This window comes from Narcine bancroftii, chromosome 3 (assembly GCF_036971445.1).
Source record: "Narcine bancroftii isolate sNarBan1 chromosome 3, sNarBan1.hap1, whole genome shotgun sequence".
NCBI classification, from domain to species: Eukaryota; Metazoa; Chordata; class Chondrichthyes; order Torpediniformes; family Narcinidae; genus Narcine; species Narcine bancroftii.
The window spans coordinates 341,937,622-341,958,877 of NC_091471.1; the positions used below are offsets into that span (position 1 = coordinate 341,937,622).

General features: G+C 40.3%; 1 protein-coding gene across 6 annotated transcripts in view; it reads left to right on the forward strand.

The window, feature by feature from the left end:
• The window catches only part of dnah9 (dynein, axonemal, heavy chain 9), a 380,785-nt gene that overhangs the window by 109,283 nt on the left and 250,246 nt on the right, over positions 1-21,256 (forward strand). For all 6 annotated transcript variants that reach the window (XR_011354703.1, XR_011354704.1, XM_069929513.1 and 3 more), the window contains exons 29-30: positions 8,887-9,060; positions 11,471-11,678. Coding sequence is in view for 4 of the 6 variants with exons in the window: in XM_069929513.1 (XP_069785614.1) it covers positions 8,887-9,060; positions 11,471-11,678 (382 nt within the window). In the remaining 2 variants the exon portion in view is untranslated. The remainder of the gene's footprint in view (positions 1-8,886; positions 9,061-11,470; positions 11,679-21,256) is intronic.

A 21,256-nucleotide genomic window follows, 5' to 3' on the forward strand; every position in this document is an offset into this window, starting at 1 on the left:
GTCTGTCTCAAAGGCATTTACTCTCAACCATTATTACTGACTTACAGAAGAGGTCAGTTGTTTTAGCCAAAACTGTCCTGCAACTATGCTTAACAGAGGCCCGGGCCCTTATTTCTAAAGTCAAATACTGAAGATTCTGAAAATCTGAATTTAAAAAAAGAAAATGATGGGAATACTTTGTAAGTCAGGCAACATCTATGAGGAAAGGAATGAGGCCAATGTTTTGGGTTAATAACCACTCAAAGCACAAGAGGGGCTCATTCTTTAAGGAACAACCTTGAACCAAAGCAACAAAACTGATTTAGTCACTGAAATTCATCCACATTCATAAGAGAGAAATGTGCTCTGTAGTCACTCCAGCCAGCGCATTGCACTCTATTCATATTTCAGAGACAGTCAAACATGCTGACATCCCAGAATATCATTTCCAAACATAGGATGAATTTCTCGGCATATTTGTTGTTGTAAGAAAGAACAAAATTTAAGGCTTGTGATTGAAGTTTACTGGATGAATTTGGATACGAGTCAGTCTACTCACAGAACTAAATATGGGCGGTTGACCTTCTGTTTGCAAGCAAGTGTAATGTTGCAAAAAGCTTCTGAGGGAGAACCATTGATTTGGTTGTATAATGTGCCATTGACCTTCCATGATGGCAATCAGTGGTCCTCAAGATGGGCAAGAGTAATGCATTTATGAAAGAATGAACATAATTTGAACTAGTAAATATCCAACACCTTCCTTGTTGACTGTCAGCACGGGCAGAGTTGGACAATCTTGGTTTTCATTGTTGCACACACTGGTTGACAGTAATGTGCTAACTAAAGTAAAACCCCAGGTATTCAGCACCTTTGAGGACCAGTAGATGTTGGATAAGTGAATGTGTCAGTTGCTTGAGATAGTGTGTTGCTTGATTAGTGAACTGCCTGCTTGGGACACCAATTTTACATTTTCTTTTTTTTTTTGCTTGTTGTTTGAGGCTGCCAGTTGCTTGAATTCTGGATAACAGGGTGTTCTACTGTATTATTCTTGCAACCACCAAATGTTTTTCCATTGTGTGAACATTTTTATTTTCACTAAGCTATCCTATCCATTATAATTGTTGGATCAGCTATTTCTTTAGGTTATTCAGAAAGCTCTAATGGGCACATGGAGCAATCCTTGGACATGTGAACCGAGTGGACTCTCTGACATTCAAGGGCCCAAATTTGAAAGTCCTTCAGTTGTAGGAAATTGGCCCTTGTACCTCATCCAAGGTATTTCAGAGCATTTGTACTTTTGCCCTTTCTTTAACAGTCGACCATACTAATACATCAACCAGGTGACCCTGACAACTTACTCCCATTGTAACCTTGTCTGCCCCCTGTTGGAGCTGTTTCCTATCTATCCTGACCCTGCTCGTACTCCAATTTAAAGCTAACTTGTTTAATTTCTTTTCCAGTTGCGATCAAGTGTTTTCGAGAAGAAACACTATCTCCTTTTCTTTCCACAACTGCTGTCTAATGCGCATCTTTCCTCGCACTCCCAACTCCTGGAGTAGCCTTGATGTTCATGTGGCTACAAATCCTCTGCAGCCTACTTCAACCGGCCAGACCCTTGCCTTCCAGCCACGTTGCTGCACACTTAGCATACCTCGGTTTCTTGCGCTCATAGGCCTCCTCTACTGCATCCTCCCAGGGCAAAGCGAGAAGAGCCGTTGACTTGCTGTGACAGTCCGGTTTTTGTATGCCATCTGCATACAGTTTACATGTTCTCCTTTTGACTGCATGAGTTTCCCAAGGTTTCCAAAAAATGTGGGTTAATGGACAAGTGGGTCATGTTAAATTGCCCCTCATTGCAAGTGAGTAGTAAAATCTGGGGAGAGTTGATGAGAATATGGAAGGAATAAAAACTGAGATTAATAATCTGCATAGATCTGCATAGACTCTTTGACCTAGAAACCTAGAAACCTTCTTCTGTGTTTTTCCCCTCCAATAGTCCAAACCCTTGGGTGGGGTCTCTTTAAATAGAGCCTTGCCTGGCCATCAATTAGCATAAATGTCTGTCCCTGAGGCATTGTCTACTCTGTCGAATGAAACGGCTTGTTCCAGTTCGCTGTTTCTAGACCTGTCATAATTTTAAGTAGTTCAGGCAAATCTCCCAGGTTGACCTCTTGGATCGGTGAAAACAACCTAAAAAATTTCATCATTACCAGAACCAGTTAAAAAAAATAGTTTTTTTTTTAGTTCTGTGGAAGCATGATATGGAGTTAAATTCGAGGTAATTGGTATTTTGCACATAATCGGGAATTTGTGAATTCCGATAGAAAAATGAAATTCTAGTGTTTGCTTTTATTCAGATGTAAGTAATCATAAAAATGTCTATTAACTGAATTCTGTGTCTTTCACCTCAATATCCCTGGTGCTCTGCTTTCACTCAAGCCTAAACAGTCAGTACGATTGGAACGAATGTCTCCTCAATGATTATTAACACAAGTGCACCCCAAGGATACGTGCTTAGCCCACTGCTCTATTCGTTATATGCCCATGACTGTGGGGCCAGGCAAAATTCCATTGCTATCTACTACATTTGCTGATGACACCACAGTTTCTGGCAGAATCACAAACGGCAATGAGGAAGCGTACAGGAGGGAAATCGAGCAGTTTTTTGAGTGATGGCCAACAACAACCTTGCGCTCAACTTTAGCAAAGCCAAAGAGATGATTGTGGACCAGGAGGAAACTGGATAACATGAACCAGTCCTCATTGAAGGATCAGCAGTGGAGAGGGGTCAAAATGTCAAATTCCTGGGTGCCAACATCTTTGAGAATCTGTCCTGGAGCCTCCATATTAATGCGATCATGAAGAAGGCCTGCAGCAGCCATACTTTGTGAGGTGTTTGAGGAGATTTGGTAGGTCACCAAAGACCTCTCTACAGGTGTACCGAGGAGAGCATTCTGGATGGTTGCATCACTGCCTGGTATGGAGGCACCAAATCTCAGGACAAGGAAAAACTCCAGACGGTTGTTCACTAGGCCTGCGATATCATAGGCACCAGACTTTACTCCATGGAGGACATCGACATGAGGTGGAGTCTTTAAGAAAAAAAGCAGCCTCTATCCTCAAAGACCCCCACCACCTTGGCCATGCCCTCTTCACCACTGGGAAAACCGTACAGGAGCCTAAAGCCAAGCACAAGGTCAGCTCTTCCCCGCTGCCATCAGATTCCTGAATAATCAATGAACCAAAGACACCGCCTTCCTTTTCGTGCACTGTTATTTTTTATATTATTGTTGTAAGATGGTTCATAATATGAACGCTTGTACTGTGATGCTGCAGTAGAACACTGAATTTTGTGACTTGTTCATGACACTAGATTCTGAGCATGAAAGTTTTAATTTTGGAAGGGGAAAACTGGTAAATGAATTGCATATTCAGTAATTGAAATGAATGTTTTGGGCTTTGACTGAAAGTGTTCAGGATGAAGCTGAAACAAATGTTATCAATGTCTGAAAGAAAACTTCCACAAGGGCTGCATCATCTGTCATTACTAATTCTGAAATGTTGGCCTGCTTATTTTCATTTAATCATATTTCTCATTTATTTATGTTTTTATGAAGCTCCCAACCATTGCAGCATTTTTTTCTCTCTCTATTCACATAAAATCTTTTTATTCATATTCCCCTTCTGTCAGTTGTACAGTGATTGTTAGTATTGTTGAATGTATTTAGTGAAACCTTTTCTCATCAAATTCTGGCTCCAGCACTAACAATCCATGGTTGTGGTCTATGTGAGTGTGCAGGTGATGGCCTATCTTAATGCTGATGGATTTTTTCCAAAGTAGCTTATCCTTGACAGCTCTGGCTCTTTTAAAATGTCTGAACAGATTAAGACTGAACCAAATAAGAAAGATTTGTTGAAAGCTGATGCACCTGCTTAAATTCATGGCATCACCAAATTATTAAACAACCTTGTGAATTTTAGTAGCAAATTTCAGGAATGGTTTTGCTATTCCCAATTTTCAGCGTTGGTCTCTCCCAAAATTTGTTTCCTGACTTGTTGACTCACAATCTTTTTTGCCTTACACCTTCATCCTTTTTGACATTTAATCTCTTCAGTCGTTCCCTGTCGCAAACCTCCCCTTTTTGTTCTCGCCCTCACTCAAACTCTGCGTCTTGAAATTTATTATCTTTCTCTGAACTTGTTGTAAGGCAATTGCATCGAAATATTAAGCCTGTTTCTCCCCCTGTAGGCACTGCCTGTCCGGTTGAATGCTTGGCCCCGCTTCTACCCAACAAAATGTCAATTTTCCTTAGAGTGTTTTTTAAATTATGCTTGGAAGATTAAGCTAACTTTTTCAATTGTTACCAACCCCAGGTAATGAGCAGCAATTGACAATGAAACACAATGTTTAATGTGAAAACACTCATATTATTTCTAACACTTAAGCTATCGTCTTAACTTTTAAACTATCCTCAACACTAAATCTATCCCCAGCGCCAAGTGTCTAGTGTGTGTGAGTGTGTGTGTGATATACCAGCCAAAATCTAGCAAGTTACTTCAAAGTTCAAATTTAGTGTTGAAGTGTCAACCTTTGAAAATTGATGCCCAAAATTAATGATGAACTGATGGGAAGACTGGAGTTGAGGCTGCTACAAATTCTCCTTACGTTGCCTTTGAAGAAATTTCCATCCACACGAGATGTGGTCATAACACTTTTGTAGGCGAGACTCAAACTGAGCGGCCTCCACGAAGCTTCCAAGACCCTGGCACCGGTCTCTCCAAGTAATTTCACTGCTAGACACCCTTAAAATGAAGCAGTCTCTCCAAGTGACCTCCACTATTAGTCACAATCAAAATGAAGCACTTTGCTCTCCCCAAAAGACCTTCCTGGCACAGGTCAATTCGCCGAAAAGGCCCAGTTATTCACAGAGTCTGCTTTGCTCTAAATTCCACAAAAATGGCTGACCACAAGAGCTGCTTTCTCTCCAGCTGTCGGAATGGTTCTGCATGGCAAAATCACAATGTCTTTCTAAATGTATTGCGTGGTGCTTGTGAGAAGTGTTAAATGTTAACAGTGACCATTCAGTCCCTCCTGTCCATACTATCCCTCTCAGTGGAAATCTCATTTTACTAAAATGGGAGATTGTAATACAGTGAAGTAATAAAAGAGTTCAGGAAATCTTTCTCACTTGTTAATTTATCTTGTGTGTTGTTGATGCAATATTACCTGCTTCTGGTGATGGCAACTTGCTAATAACAGGCAGAAAATAACACATTTTTGCCTATGTGGCCTGAAGTGAATAAAATAAGTGTTCTCTGAAGAGAAATCTATTGATTTATTTTGCTTTCAACACTGCTTTATTCTGTGTTTTATATAGTGTCTTATTTGAAAATTTAAATTTTTACATTTCAAATTTAAATGTTAAATTTAGACAGGGTTTTAGCACTGTAGGAGGCCCTTTCAGCCCGCGCTGCCCAATTAATTCCAATTGATCTTCACCCTGATATATTCTTTTGAACAGTGGGAGGAAGCTGGAGCACCCATTGGAAACCCACTCAGCCATGGGGCGAATGTCTAAACTCCTTACAGACAGCGTGGGATTTGAATTCTACCCTGGTCATTGGTGCTGTTGCAGCCTTCTGCTAACCATTAGGCTGCCCAAAAGTGGAAATAGTTTTAAAGTTTCTGCCAACAAGCTCAATCTACACATTCTAACCAGTTGTATGTACCACCCCCTTCACATTAAATAGCAATGCATGACACCTATGCTTGTTGTATTGTTTTGCCAGCTGCCCAGACCATTAACTCATATCTTATGTCACCAATTAATCTACTCTCATTTCTACACACTCTTGCTACATGTCTCACCATCATACATTCCTTTTTTTTAAACTTTATTTATTCATTCAAAAAACAAATAATATATGACATATGCAACAATTAACCATAAACATGATTTCTTTTATAACCCCCCCCCCCCCCTTCAGCCATCTCTCCTCAGGAGAGCCATAAAGAAAGAAAAAAAAAGAATATTAAAGAAAAATTAAATATACATATTAAGATCTAATCAATATAAATTGAAATGTAAATATTATTAATAAAAAAATTATAATTATCATGCGAAACATACATAATACCATCCTACATTCCTTAGCCATTGGATATTGTTTCCCTGTATCATGTCCTGATAACCTGGAGGACTTTATCAGTTAATGTCTATGAAATCTGATGGCACTTACTGCAAGCTGAACAATTGCCAGTTGAGCAGTCCTGACAACAGCTTTTGTGTTGTGCCTTGCAGTATTTAATATCTGATTGGTTTAATTTAAATGATTTCCTAATCTTCCTCATGAGATCAAAAATAATAAAGTTTAGGTGAAGGACTTGCTCCAAGATAATTGAGCTTTTTCTCGTGGCAGTTGCTACTGTGCAGAGTAAAATCCCTGTTATCCAGAATTCAGGCAACTTGCAGCCTCAAGCAACTGGCAAAAAAAAATCACCGTGGAATGTAAATAGGTGAAAAATATGAAAGTTGGTCAGTTTACCAATCATACAATCTCAAGCAACCAGACAATTCATTAACTGGCAACTACAGATGTTGGATAAAGGTGTGGGATACCAAGGTTTTACTTTAAATACATGGTAGATTTTAGGACTACTTCATCCAAAATTATACCTCCATATACATTCCAAGTTTGGAAGAAGAAATCTGTTATCCTTTCGCCAATGTTGGTGGTGTTTCGTAGATATCGTATGCAAAAAATTACTATTAATTTCTGTGTTCTACAGGCAGCCATTTAACTGTAATAATGTGACAGCATGGGTGCTGACATTTGGATGTTGCTTTTTTTTTTGCATCTTCGTACACTTCCCAGAGTGGAAAATGATAAGCTTGTTTCTGCGTTGATTTGTGTTGCTGGTGTCGATCATGTGTTGGATATGTGCCGCCTTCATGTAGCACTCATTTAAAGCCGAGATGGGAGAAAGTAGATCACTCCTGACTAAATCTTAGTGCTGCTGTGTATCTCTGATATTTGTTTTTGAGGACATCCATCAAATTGGTTCTTATGTTTATGGAGAATTCTCAGGAACGGAATCCATGGTAGCCTGAGAACTTCCTATACTGTTCAATAGGCACTAGCAGGAGGTGCATCAAAGCAACTTGGGAGGGGGGGGGAATCTGAGTTACAACCAATAGAATCATGTTTGCAGATCCCTTCTATCATTTAAGAGAAGGTTGGATGTGTACATGGAGGTGAGGGGATTGGAGGGTTATTGGCGGTGAGCGGGAGGTTTGAGCTCGTAGAGCTGTTCTAGTGAACTGGTGTGGACTCGAAAGGCCGACATGGCCTGTTTCCGCTCCGTAAATGGTTATACGGTTATATGGTGTGAACCTTGAGTGCTGCTGAATTTCCACACGTCAGGTGTTTGCACGAAGAAATTGTTCGTGCCTCACAATAATGAACAAACATGCCTTGAGAGGAATCTTTTTTGTATCCAAACAATGCTGTTCTAAGGTGGTTATTGGTGGTGTCAACTCTGGTCATATGTAATAATCCCATTATAATTTCTATTTTAACACTGCAAATTCAGTCATAACTATAAAGTTGCTCTACCACCAATTATTTGTCTTGTGTGTCTAAGCTATAATTAAATATTGATAAAGCTGGAGACATTTAATGGCTAAAGCAACACTTAAACTAGACTAAATTCTCTTTGCCCTTTATTTGCAATAACAGGCCACTTAGGTCACGATACCATCTTTGGATTAAATTAAATATTGGTTTAAAAAAATCTTTTTGGTGAACATTTTAGTTGCATTATTTGGTTATTTTCCTCCCTATTTTTGTTTTACTGTTTGAGGTGATTGAATGCCATGCTGTGGCCTTGCCAGTGTATTGTAAAGCATGCAGTTATGAAAATGGGTGCAGCTGGAGAATAATTATAGATAAAATGCATTGAGAAATTGGGGCTGTTGCATATGGTGGTCCCTAAGAATTTTGTCCTCTGCTTCTACCTTGCTTTATGTTTCGACATTGAGATTTGTAACCGTCAAAGTCTGCAGATGACAGTAAGTTTGAGTGCATGGCAAGTTGAGCGAACAAGAACCAATAGTGCACAATCAGATTAAATGATGGCAATAATGAAGGCAAAGGATGTTCATTGTCAGGAAATGTGAAGGATCCAAGATTAATAACCATAGTGTTTACTTTAAATGAGAAAACTGGAAGATTGGAGGAGCAAAGATTGGAGGAGCATGTGCAGAAACCTACAGGTGGAAATAAAAAAAAGATTAGTAGATTGCACAACAGGTAAATCACGAAAATCTGTAGACACTGCGGTTGAAATAAAAACACAAAATGCTGGAGAAGCTCAGAAGGTCAAATAGTGTCCTTTATGTGTAAAAAGGAAAAATACGTCACCGACATTTTGGGCTTGAGCCCTTCATCAGTATGAAAAATGCCAGCAGGTGTCTGAAGAAAAAGGTGGGGGGAGTGTGTGTGGCAGAGGAGGGATGGGGCAGCAGCAATGAGGGGGAGGAGGGATAGCTGGACAGATAAGGGGGGGAAGGGAGAGGAGAACTAGAAAATTTGGAAAGGGGTTTCTGTGGGTGGTCTGCTTTATCTCAGACGGGTGGAACAACATTAAATTACAATAATTCATTTCAAGAATGAAATTAGGAAGCACTCTTTGTGCATGAGGTAGTCAAAATCCTCGCACTTTTCTGAACAGGCTGAAAATGCTTGGACAATTTAAATTGATAGATAGAAAGATTTTTGGGGAATTGGAACAAGAATAAGCATAAAGGATTCCTGTTGCACCTTTAAAACACAGTGAACCCAATGATCCTGTTCATTAATAGTCAAATGGAAACTTTGCTCAATGCCATTTCTGTTCTCTCTCAGCTTATTGACTACAGAGTGGAGTTCAGTAAGTGGTGGACATCAGAGTTCAAGGCCATCAAATTCCCCTCACAAGGTACAATTTTCGATTACTATATCGATACGGAGACAAAGAAGTTCGAGCCCTGGTCGAAACTTATTCCCAAATTTGATCTTGACCCTGACATCCCTCTGCAGGTAACTAACCAAATGTAGATGAGTTGCATCTTAATATGGAAAGTATGTCTTGTTCTACTTGCATTGTATTTTCACTTGCATGCTACTTCGTAAATGGAAATTAAATTGCAGTTTGTTCTGACGTGCATGTTGATAGGAATCTTGATAATTATAAAATCATAGAAATTTCCAGAGACCAATGCATGTAACCAGCAATGTATGAGCTGTATTAATCAATTCCACTTCAAAGCTCTTTGTTTATACACATATGCAAGTGCCTCTTCAGAGAATTTTTTACTACTGATGAGGGCTTCTTTATCCCTCACCTTTAAAACATCAGGTTCCAGTCTGGATGAAAACAAATTTCCTCAATCCTCTCTAATCTTTCTACCGATCAATTTAAATCAATGCTTTTATTTAAAATCACCAACTCTGGCTAGAAAAATTCTTCCCTCTCATCCTCCTAATTCTCTGATAATTTGAATGCATCGTATAAATCTCACTTCTGTCTTTTGTTCCCTCGGGAAAAAAACCTGAGCTTCTGCAGTTTCTTTGAAGTCTCTTGTTCCAGCTCCCCAGTAAATATTATGTGCGCCCTCACTGGTATCACCTCATGCATTGTGTTAAGTGGAGACCAGAATTTCATAGAGTACTCTTGTCTAGTTCTCACACAGACTCCCGTCATTTATAATCTATGCCTATGCTGACTGAAGGCACTCGTCCTCTGTGCTGACTGAAGGCACTCGTCCTCTGTGCTGACTGAAGGCACTCGTCCTCTGTGCTGACTGAAGGCACTCGTCCTATGTGCCTTTTCAACCCCCTTTTAATGTCTTCAATAATCTTTGAATGTTTACTCCAATATCTCTCAGCTCCTTTAAAATTTTAAATGTGGACATACAACACCTTAACAGGCCCTTCTGGCCCACAGGCCCATGCCACCCAAATACACCAAATAACCCACAAACCCTGTACTTTTTTTTGAAGGGTGGGAGGAAGCTGGAGCACTCGGAGAAAACCCATGCAGACATGAGGAGAAAGTAGAAACGCTTACAGACAGCACCAGATTCGAACCCGGATCGCTGGTGCTGTAATAACGTTGCACTAACTATGCCGCCCAAGTTCTGCTGCTCTATCGAACCCCACCCTCATCAGGCCACTAAAACGCACGTTAGCCATAATTATTTGCTTTCTCCATTGATCCAATTCGAAGTCCAAATTCCTATTCTTCTATGGTTGCCGTTGGCTTTTTATTTCCTCATCAACCTTCCAGTTTTTTTGCCAGTTGCCTTGACAAAATCCATGCAGGCTACAACAAATGCTCAGTCTTCGTCACTCATCCGTAAATTCAACAGCATTATTTACGTGGATAGTCAAGTTGTTGGAGTCAAGGATCCAGAGATCTGTGCAAGCGTTGTAGCAGAATTTCATTTTCGTTAATGTGGATGATATTTTATGGTGATTGGAAAGTTTGTGATTTTCTTTCTGGGTTCTCGATGTTGCTGATGGAGGTAACTGTAAACACACATTGGCTTTCAATATCTTGCATAAGGTCGAGCTATCACTTCCACAGAATTCATTGTTGGGAACATGATCCTTAGATGCAGGACACATGTGCAGGTAATGAAATCTTAAGAAGTAGTGCCTGGGCAGTACCTATGTAAGCATGAGGTTTGATGGTCTAGTAGTAAAAACACATGCTCTGCAACAGTTCTCCCACTGGCGCCAATTTCACATCAGCCCCGATCCAGATTTTGAAACTCCTGACTACCACTTCATCTGCCCAAATCGTCTCGTGTCCATGAAGCCTCCACAGCAATGAACTCTACTCCACCCCACTCAGTAATATGATTAGATCCATAAGGTTATGATGTCCAACCTCCTGACTTGTAAACAGAATACCATCTTATGGTCCATGATCTTCTGCCTCTTCCTAGTGTGAACTAGTGTTGTGCTTCCAGAATTCAAGATTCAATGTACTGCCATTGTAATAAAAACCGCATCATATTACATAAAATTGCTTTTACCTGCTGTACAGCAGACAGATTCGCCATTGGCAGAAATTCCTTGAAGTGCTTCTTGCAGTCAGAGCAAGAGAAGCAAATAGAGTCTCCCCCCCCCCCCCCAGAGTCACTGAGTGTTTGTAGATTCACCTCCAGCATTTCTGCAGCTTCTGCAGTCACACAGAGTCCAGTCCAAACCATTGGCAACCTGTGCTCCAGATCCAAACCTCCGACGTGGTCAGGAACCCTTCAGCGCCTTCGCCACCTCCTCGCATCCCGGAATAGAAATAGATGGTCTTCAACATGAATACAGGATCAATTTTACCACTTTAAAATTGGAAATTTTATTCTGCAGGCATGAAAATCCATCCTGACAAAAAAAAATTATACTTGGCTACTTTTGATGAAGACGTAATTTTTTTTCCCCCCAGGCTTGTCTGGTGCAGACCATAGAAACTATTCGCATCCGCTACTTCATGGACAGGCTTCTGGAAAGGCGCAGGCCTGTCATGCTTGTTGGGAATGCTGGGACAGGTAAATCTGTGCTGGTGGGTGAGAAATTAGGGTCACTGGATGCTGACCAGCACATGGTGAAGAATGTGCCATTTAACTACTACACTACATCTGCGATGCTGCAAGGTGAGATGATGTCTTCTATTCTGGGAATGGGATATTGAACGGATGTGTGGTTTGCAACTCAAACATTAGAGACTACCTTGGCATTGCCAAGGTCAAGTTTATTGTCATCTGATTACACATGTATAACCTGATAAAACAGCGTTCACCAGTTCTTGTGGGCACAGGACAGATATAACCACGTTCAAGCTATACATATGCAGAGCAAGTATTTATTTGTATAAATAAATATTGTTTCATAAATATGAGAGTTTCAGAAGGTCAGTGTGGGCAGTTCCTTTGGTTGTTCAGCATTCTCACTGCCTGTGGGCAGAAGCTGTTTCTCAGCCTGGTGGTGCTGGCTCTGATCCTCCTGCATCTTTTCCCCGATGGGAGCAGCTGTGTGGTGGGAGGGGTGGATGCTCAAAGATTTTGCGCGCCCTCTTTGGTCAATGATCTTGGTAGATCATGTTGATTGGGGGTGGTGTGGAGGTGGGAGGGGGGGGAGAGAGAGAGAGAGAGAGAGAGACTCCATTTGTCCTTTCTGCAACTCTGATCCATTTCTCTGCAGTAACCGTACCACACTGTGATGCAGCCGGGCAGGATGCTCTTGCTAAAGCTCCTGTAGAAGGTTGACATAATGGTGGCTGGTGGCCTTGCCTGCTTCAGTCTTCTCAGGAAGCACAGTCACTGTTTCACCTTCATTACATGTGAGAAGATATTGACTGCCCATGATAGGTTGCTAGTTAAATGAACTCCAAGGAACTTGGTGCTCTCCACTCTCTCCACTACAGAGTTATTGATGTCTAGTGAAAGGCGATCATTTCTGGTCGTCCTGAAGTCCATGATCCTCTGTCTTGAGACCAATCATTTAATTGGTTTTTAAAAAAACCTTGAAATGTAATTGAGTATTTGGAGATGGAACAGAATCCATCACTGAATACCTGAACATGGAGCAAAAGCTTTTTAAATATCTGAACTAGAAAAGAAATGAAATGGCAATACTTCAATTGTAAATATTTACACAATAAGGTGTGCAAAATTCTGACAGTGGAAAGTAAGAGGAAGTGCCCGCTGATGTCTGCAAATAGGTCTGGAGGGGCCGTGGACACTATCTATCACTGCACAACAAAATCACTTATTGCAATCTCAAGATGAAATCCTCACACACCTGCTTGTGTTTCCTGGCTCAGAACTAGTACCTTTCCCGAGTTTGAATGCTCAGGGTCATTTTTGTTCTGTGTTGTTGTTTGAGATGTGTATTGAGGACATCGTTCAGATTCTCTAAGAACTGCAGCAAGATGTAATTAAAGCACAGGTCACATAGTATGCAACCCTCTTGATTTGCACACCAGTGGGAACTAGTCAGAGACGTCATGACCTTGGAGTATCATCACTGACTAACAGACATATCACCATTGATAGTTCCCAATATCTTGACAGTATACCTTGGTTAGGTCATTCATGCCTTGTGTATCATGTACTGAATCTCATGTTTACTTTTCAATTGAAATCTGACTGTGGTGAATAAAATATGAGAGGCAAGCCTGTCGATGGGAGTGTGTTGTGACTTCCCTGATGCATTTAAGTAAGAACCCATGTAACAGGTGAAGGATGGAAATGGATTCATTTATGCCAGATGAGAGTCGTATCAAAGTGTTAACAGCAGTACGGCTTGGTGAGGCCTTATAGTTTGCATTTATGCCATAACCTCAAAATTATAATAGATAGTATTATGACAAATAAAATGTGACATTTATTTTAGATCTCAGATAGGTCACTCCATAGCTGAGCTATTAGTTGTGCTGTTGGGTTTTATTTTGTTGCAGTATAGATTCTTGCCAGTTTGTGATCTTTGTCAAAAGATCAGTTGCAGCCAAACGCCTCTCAATTAACGAGGGGGAAAAGATGGAATAAATTTAAATTTCAAAACTGAACTTTAATCCTAAAAATATTTGCATATAAACAAGAACATGGTCTTCACATCATTCAACGTTATTGTTCTCTACACGGTAAAGTTGGACCATTTTGTTTGTGCATCATACCCTTTCCACTCGTGCAGCTCCCAAGGGCAATGCTTGAGGTTTCCAATCGTGGAACGACCCCAGGTTGTTGTCCTTCCACACAATGCCTTGGCATTTGCTGCACCAAACTTGGGAGCATTCCTCCCTCCCCATTCCACTACGGACGTGTCACTGTGCTGGAAGGCCATCAAGTTGCAGTCAGACCAAAGGAATTCTTTCATCGGGCTGATGATTTTCCACCAGCCCTCTGTGTGTCGCTGAGAACAGCCCAAAAATCAGAGCATCAGCCGGATAAGTTCTCATTGGACAGCCCCTTGCTTGTTGAGGACCCTTGTATTCCTTCCATCAGTGGTGAGGCGGTGGAGATCCACCACAAATCAGTCCACAGAGACACTGCACTTGATCTGCGCAAAAGAATGATATGATTAAGTGTTCCCTTTCTTGTGGAGGCCCAGAATGTCTTTGATGTACATTTATTAACTGTTTATTTTCCTGATTGTGCTCAACGTTGGGATGTTCGCTTGTTTGATTTTAGATGTGGATGCTTGATTGCAATAATTTAAAATCATGGAGTAAACAAAGTGGGGTTAAAACAGTTCTAAAATGTCATTCTGATTTTGAAGTTCCTGGGAGCCACTATCTCAGAGGATCTTTCTTGGACCCAGCACACTAATGGCGTCATGAAGAGAGCACGGCAGCACCTCTGCTTTCTCAGGAGTTTGTGGTGGTTTGGTATGACATTGGAAACCTCAAGAAGCTTCTAGATGCATGTAGTGGAAACTCTGCTGACCGGCTGCATGACAAGGAGCACCAATACCACTGAGCATAAAGTCAGGACATCACAGGCAGAATCCTTGAGATCCTTTTCAGGGAACACTGCTAGTGGAAAGTAGCAGTAATTCTCAAGGATCCACATTATTCAACACATGCTCTGTTCTCAGGAATAGTGGCTACTCCTCCACCATCAAAATCCTCAACACCAAACTCGATCAGGGACTCTTATTTAAGGACTCTTACTTTTGGACTTCAATGAATTATTTTTTTCTCTCTATTGAAGTTAGTTTGTTTACATTTCTTTATTTATTTTCATGTGTTTGTTGAGTACAGTTTCTTTTTGCATTACCACTAAGTGGTAATTCTGCTTCACCCACCGAAAAAAAGAGCCTTAAGGTTGAATGTGATATCATGTATGTACTCTGACAATAAATCTGAAATTTAAATCTGAAAGACTAATGGTGAGGTTTTCTCATAGTTTCTTCCCTCAATCTCTCTGTTGCACAGTACAAGTCAGGATGGCTGTAAGACAGTGCACCAGCTCAAATATACCTGTTGTCAGAACATTTATGACTTGATGGGTTGCAGGGAAAGTCTGGGAAAGTCAGTAAGCAAGATATCCTTATCCACAGATGGAGATAATTTTTGAATTAAGGGCTTCATTCTTTCTGTGCAACGTTGGAATTGTGTGACTGTGAGCAACAGATTCTCAGCATTGTGGCTTATAATGTTTCTGGGATACTTTTGGCTGAGCAGTGCAGATTTCTGGATAGAACAGCAGGCATGACATAATCTATGCACCATAATTTCCTCTGAATCTTGTGGTTTCATAAGGCAGGCCTTAAGCAAGGATTGAGATTTCGGGAGAATCTGTCTATAATAGGTGCTTCCCAGCATTTCCTAATACATGTTAACTCGGTGCGCGCACTTGCTTTGGGACTGCTCTGAAATGAAACATTATTTGGCTGTACAAAAAATGAGTTCACTGATTCTTTTTTATTCTAACATACTTTACACTTTTGAAGAAGGATTAAGCAAGCTTGAGTCAATAAAAGTGTCCATGTTAAGAAAACAGGTCTTCGGCTTCTCTCTCAGGTGAAACCTTTTGTATAATATTATGAGCCCAGAGGACTCCAAAACCCAGCAGCAATAGAAATTCACCAAGACAAATGGTTACTTAAACAAAAGTTACTTTTAATTATCTTTAAACATAAAAACCGGATCAGACTTTAACTTACTACAATTAACTTAACCACCTTCTAATTCTAAGCACATGTGTGTAATGTGTATGCAAGTTCGGAAAATTCTTTGGTTCACAGTCCAATCTCACTTCTCACTCCTCCAAGTTCACCGATATCGGGCAATTCTTATACTGTGCACAGAATTTAACATTTATGAATTTCACCAAGCTTTGGCACTTGAATTGTAAATGGTTATTGCTCAGGAAGATTCTTGTTGGTTTTCAGAGAGAGATTTGTTGCTTGTTGGACACCCACAACTGATTCTTTCTGATCAGCCACTTCAGTGTCTTGCCGAAGAAACTTGCCATCAGGGTTTTCGGGATGATAACATCTTTCTTTTAGGTCATCACAGAGTTCCTTTTTGTTTTCTTTATTTCAAGTGAAACATTATACAGCTAGCCATGTCCTCTTGTATGGACCACAAGGGTTTAGACCCAGCTGAACTAAGAAACTCACAACCTGTCTTCAAAATGGGTTTTTTTCCACAAGCTTGTCATGTTCCATTCGCACCAGCTGAACTGTAGAACTGAATTCTCTCTCTCTCTCTCTGAGAAAACCACATGACCCTCTTAGAACAGCCAACTGCACTCAGACAGACTATGGCTCCCGTTCATCTGTTGCTTTCCAAAACAATAATCCATTACACCACAGCATGTCCAATTAACAACTACTTGTGAAGTCCTTATAGGGATTCTTCAAAGTTTGTGCAAAGGCACTTGGAGACTGAACTGTCTGACTTGAACAGAGCTCCAGCAGTTTAAAAGAGATCTGTGTTTTGAAGTGTTTGTATGTGACCTACACGAAAAAAAAGCCTGCCACAATTCATCTCCTTTAAAACATATCTACATACAATATAAAATATAACAATCTGTCATAATGTGTAAAAGGAATACATGCTAATGTACTGAATTTGCATCGTTTTATGGTGTGGACTAAATTCATTCCCTGAAATGCATCTGAAATCCACTGCTCTTTATTAAAATAATTCACTTGTGATTTTGGAAAATAATTGATTCAGCATTCAGTGGATTAAAAAAAAATGCTCTTTGCAGTTAGTAACTTATCACTGAACCTCATTAAGTGGTGAATCATTCACTTGGTATTTCTGCGGGAATTGTTCAATTTTAAACTGGCTGAACGGCAGTTTGATAACCATTTAAAACCAATGTGCCCTTCTTTGACAGAACATACCTGATGACCCTAAATCCAGGGAATGTACTCTCTGTGTAATAACAGCACAATATTTGTTTACAAATCCAGGGTAGGATAGAATAAAAGTAAGAAACTGGAAAGAGCATTTTTTTTTATGCCCCTTGAATGCTGAATCAATTATTTCCCAAAACCACAAGTGAATTAATTTAATCAAGAACATTGGATTTCAAATGCACTTCAGGGAATGAAGTCCACCATAAAGACCATGCAAGTTCAATACATTAACATATAATCCTTTTACACATTAAAAAAAAGGTTTCACCTGAGATAAACTGAAGACCTGTTTTCTTACACATGGATCCTTTTTCTTTCTTGATCCTTATTCCAAAGTTGAAGTACCTTAGAACAAAAAATTCAGTGAATTCATTTTTTGTACAGCCAAATGATGTTTAATTCCAGAGCAGTCCCACCGCAAGAGCATGCGCTGAGTTAACATCATTTGGGAACTACTGGGAAGCACCGATTATAGATTCTCCTGATCTCGTGCCTTGCTTCAGGCCCACCTTACGAAGCCACAAGATTCAGAGGAAATTATGGCGCATGGGTGATGCCATGATTTTGCCTCAACCTGTTTTATGTCCAAAAGTCTGCATTGCTCTGCCAAGAATATCCCAGAAACATTTACAGCTACAATGTATATAAATAAATACCTGAGATCTGTTGCTTGCAGTTACACAATTACAAAGTTGTACAGAGCCATTGAGGCCTTCAATCAGAAAATGACTTCCTCCTGTGGATGAGAATATCCTGTTTACTGACTTTCCCTGCAACCCATTAATTAAGTCATAATGTTCTGACAACAGGCAGATTCGAGCTGATGTATTGTCTTACAGTCATCCTGCTTTGTACTGTGCAAGAGAGAGACTGAGGCAGGGAAGAAATGTAATAACAGCAAAGTATTTGTTTACCAATCCAGGGTAAGATAGAATAAAAGTTAGTGGTTACTACATAAAGCAGAAATTTGTTTTTTTTTCCTGAAGCATTGAGTTCTATACCACAGTGTTGGTGATAGGAACACACATTTTGAATACTTTCCCTTTCCCCTGTGACTGAAAACAATGATGTGTGTTGAGCTTGATTTCAGTTATGTCCATCTTGGTTCTTCATGGTCAAGCTTGTATCAGTATAACTTCCTTCATGGATTGTCACCTTGTCGGGGTGGAGGAACTTGTGTGGTCCTGAGATCCCAAGAGTGATGCTGTCTGGAGCTATGCTCCTGGTAGGGTCATCCATGGAGCTAAATTCAAGGGTGAGATCCCTGACAAAGAACAATCCAACCAAGACCTCAAAGGGGAACAGGCGGATGAAGTTACTTTGAACTCAGTGGCTGTGAAGGTGGTTGAAAGCTGCAACAAATCCAACAACTAGTTGGTTGATTTTGAAGTATTGTGTGCTTCTTGGAGTGCAGTATTAAGTAAATGTTAAACAAATACATGCACAGGAGTCTTCACTCTGTGGGATCAATGGAACGAAGACCACCACCCGCAACTTCGAGGGATAGATAAGACGAAGATGACAACAGCTTCCTTCTCTCTCTTTGGGGAAAACAGGTCTTCATTTCTATGTCCAGTGCTCACCAGTTCAATGCAAACAAAAAGAGCCAGCTGTGGAAGGAAACACCACTTGGCTGTGCAGAAAAGAAAGGGATTCCATACAGAGCTAACAAATGGAGATGAAAATTCAGCTGATTGATCATGTATTTGTATGATGAGATGTCTGAATTACAAAAAAAAAACACCTCAGGATTAATGTAAGTCTCTGATAATTGAACCAAGCAGAGGATTGCAGAGATGCTTGTCAGTCAGATGTCCATCCATAGAGATGAATGTTAGATGTTCTTTCAGTCCAGGTTAATTTTGGACTTTTACACATTTTCCCTACAGATTTCTTTACAGACAACCTTTCCTTGATCATTTCAGTGTAGTTTTATTTCAAAATAAAGAAAAACGAGTGATCTGAAAATCATTATGAGGAGCCCATCTGAAAACTAAAACACTGAAGCAATTCTGACCTGTATGCAGAAAGGATGAACACCCAATGGCTGAAAATGCACAGAAACAATGAACGAATCAATAGGAAATAAAAATTAAGATATTAAAGAACTAAGGTGAAATTTGAAAGTCCTCGCTTTTGGTACTTGTTGTGGTGTCAACACTTAAAGCACTGAGATATAATACAATTATAGCCAAGAACAAAAAAAAAACATTTTAAAAGTACGTTGCACTCTGTTGTGTATAATAACACCATAAGTGATGGTTGGGACCCTTCAAAAGTAATTTTCAGTGTTATGAAAATGTAATATTATACTCTCTATGGATACACTGGGCTGTAGACGCTGGAGACTGGAACAAAATCAATCTGCTGGAGGCTGAGCGCCATGAGTGGGAGAAAAAGAATTGTCAACATTTCTGGTCAAAACCCTTCATCACAAGCCTGCCAAGTTCTCCCAGCAGTTAATTTTTTTGCTCACACTGTATGTTGTTGAGTTATTTTTATTTCACTCAACATATCATTAGTTCTGTTGAAATGTATGGGACCTTCTGAACTCCCAGTTGTTACCTGAATGCTATATTTGGGAAGACATTTTTTTTTTAAAGAGTTCACATGTTAATTGGGTTGTGACATGAGAATTAATCCCAGTTGCCCCCCCCCCCCCCCCTGTTATCCACCAACCTTCTCTTTCACAGTGAAAGGAAAGATCAGATGCAGTTCCTGCTCACAGTCGAGTGACCCTCATTGATCCTCAGCTAATGATGGGTCGGAACACACTGTGATGCCTATTATGGTTTAGGAGCTGCTGACAAGTCATCCAAGCCTGTGTGTGAATAAATGACTAAAGTGAGATTTCGGAGATCAACCAGCATCAACATAAGTTGGCAACTGTAAGAAAGGAAAGAATACTTTTGATGGCTGCTACAATTCACATAACATGCTTGATAATCGAATCGAACATTTTGGCAGGGAAATCACTCGGGTGTCTTGGGCAGTGACAAGGAACATGTTGTCAAATAGAAGCTATTTATGAATTCACTGCACAGTGCAAATAGTAAAACAGATTTGTATAGATGTTTATTTCTCTTTCCTGCAGCAAAGGGGCTGCCCTGAGTTCTTCGTTTGCTTCAAAGGCAGTGATGGAAACAATAGCTGACCAGTGGAAAATACTAAGCATTACTTGGCACCTCAGAACATTTACTTTTGAAAGAAGGCTTCAGAGTTTGATTCTGGTTTCTTGGAAACAAAATAAGGAGCCCTACGATTGAAATTATTCTGTATTAAAAATCAATGGTCAGAAACTTCACTGTAATCATGAAGGAACCTGTGGGAAACAGAACAAGCGACTGAATATATCATTTCATTGGCTTACCTTTTGTTTTAATGGACAGGAAAGCAATTGGATCAAGTTCACCAAATCAAAGCTCAGATTTGTTGTCAAACTACATACATGACATTGCGTACAACCCTGAGATTAATTTACCTGCAGGCGAGGCAAAATTTCCACTTATCAGCAACGCAAGAAAATATATGAATGCCAAATAAAGAAAGGTTAACAGAAAAAGATAAATATTCAGCAATAAATAATATGCAAAATAAGAATCCTTAAATCAGTTCCTAATTGAGTTCGTTCTTGAGGAGTCTGATGGTGGAGGGGTAACAACTGTTCCTGAACCTGGTGGCACAAGTCCTGTGGCACCTATACCTCTTCCCTGATGGCAGCTGTGAGAACAGAGCATGTACTTGTTGGTGTGGCTGCGTGATGGTTGCTGCTGCTCTCTGTCGGCAGTGGTCCATGAAGATTTTCCCGACGGTGGGGAGAGCTTTGCCTATGAGCTACTGGGCTGTGGACTACCGTTTACAGAGCTTTTGGTGCCTCCTAGCCAGGTTGTGATGAGCCGGTCAGCACACTTTCCACTAGACACCTGTAGGCATTTGCCAAGGTTTTTGACGTCATACAAAACCTCTGCAAACTCTTGAGAAATTGGAGGCCCTGATATATTTTCTTCACGACGCCATTAGTGTGTTGTGTCCTGGAAGAGTCCTCTGAGATGGTGACTCCCAGGAATTTAAATTTGCTCACCCTCTCGCCCTCTGATCCAATGATCTCTGGATTGTATGCCTCTGGTTTTCCCTTCCTGAAGTCAACAATCAGCTCCTTGGTTGGTGATATTGAGTGTAAGTACATCATTCAGCAAAGTTTTCAATCTCCATCCTGTATGCTGACTTATCACCCCTTTTTATACACCCACTACCATGGTATTGCCAGCAAATTTGAAGATGGTGCTGTTGTCAAACTAAGCCATACAATCAAAGGTGTAAAGTGAGTAGAACAGGGGGCTAAGAGTGAGGTATTCTT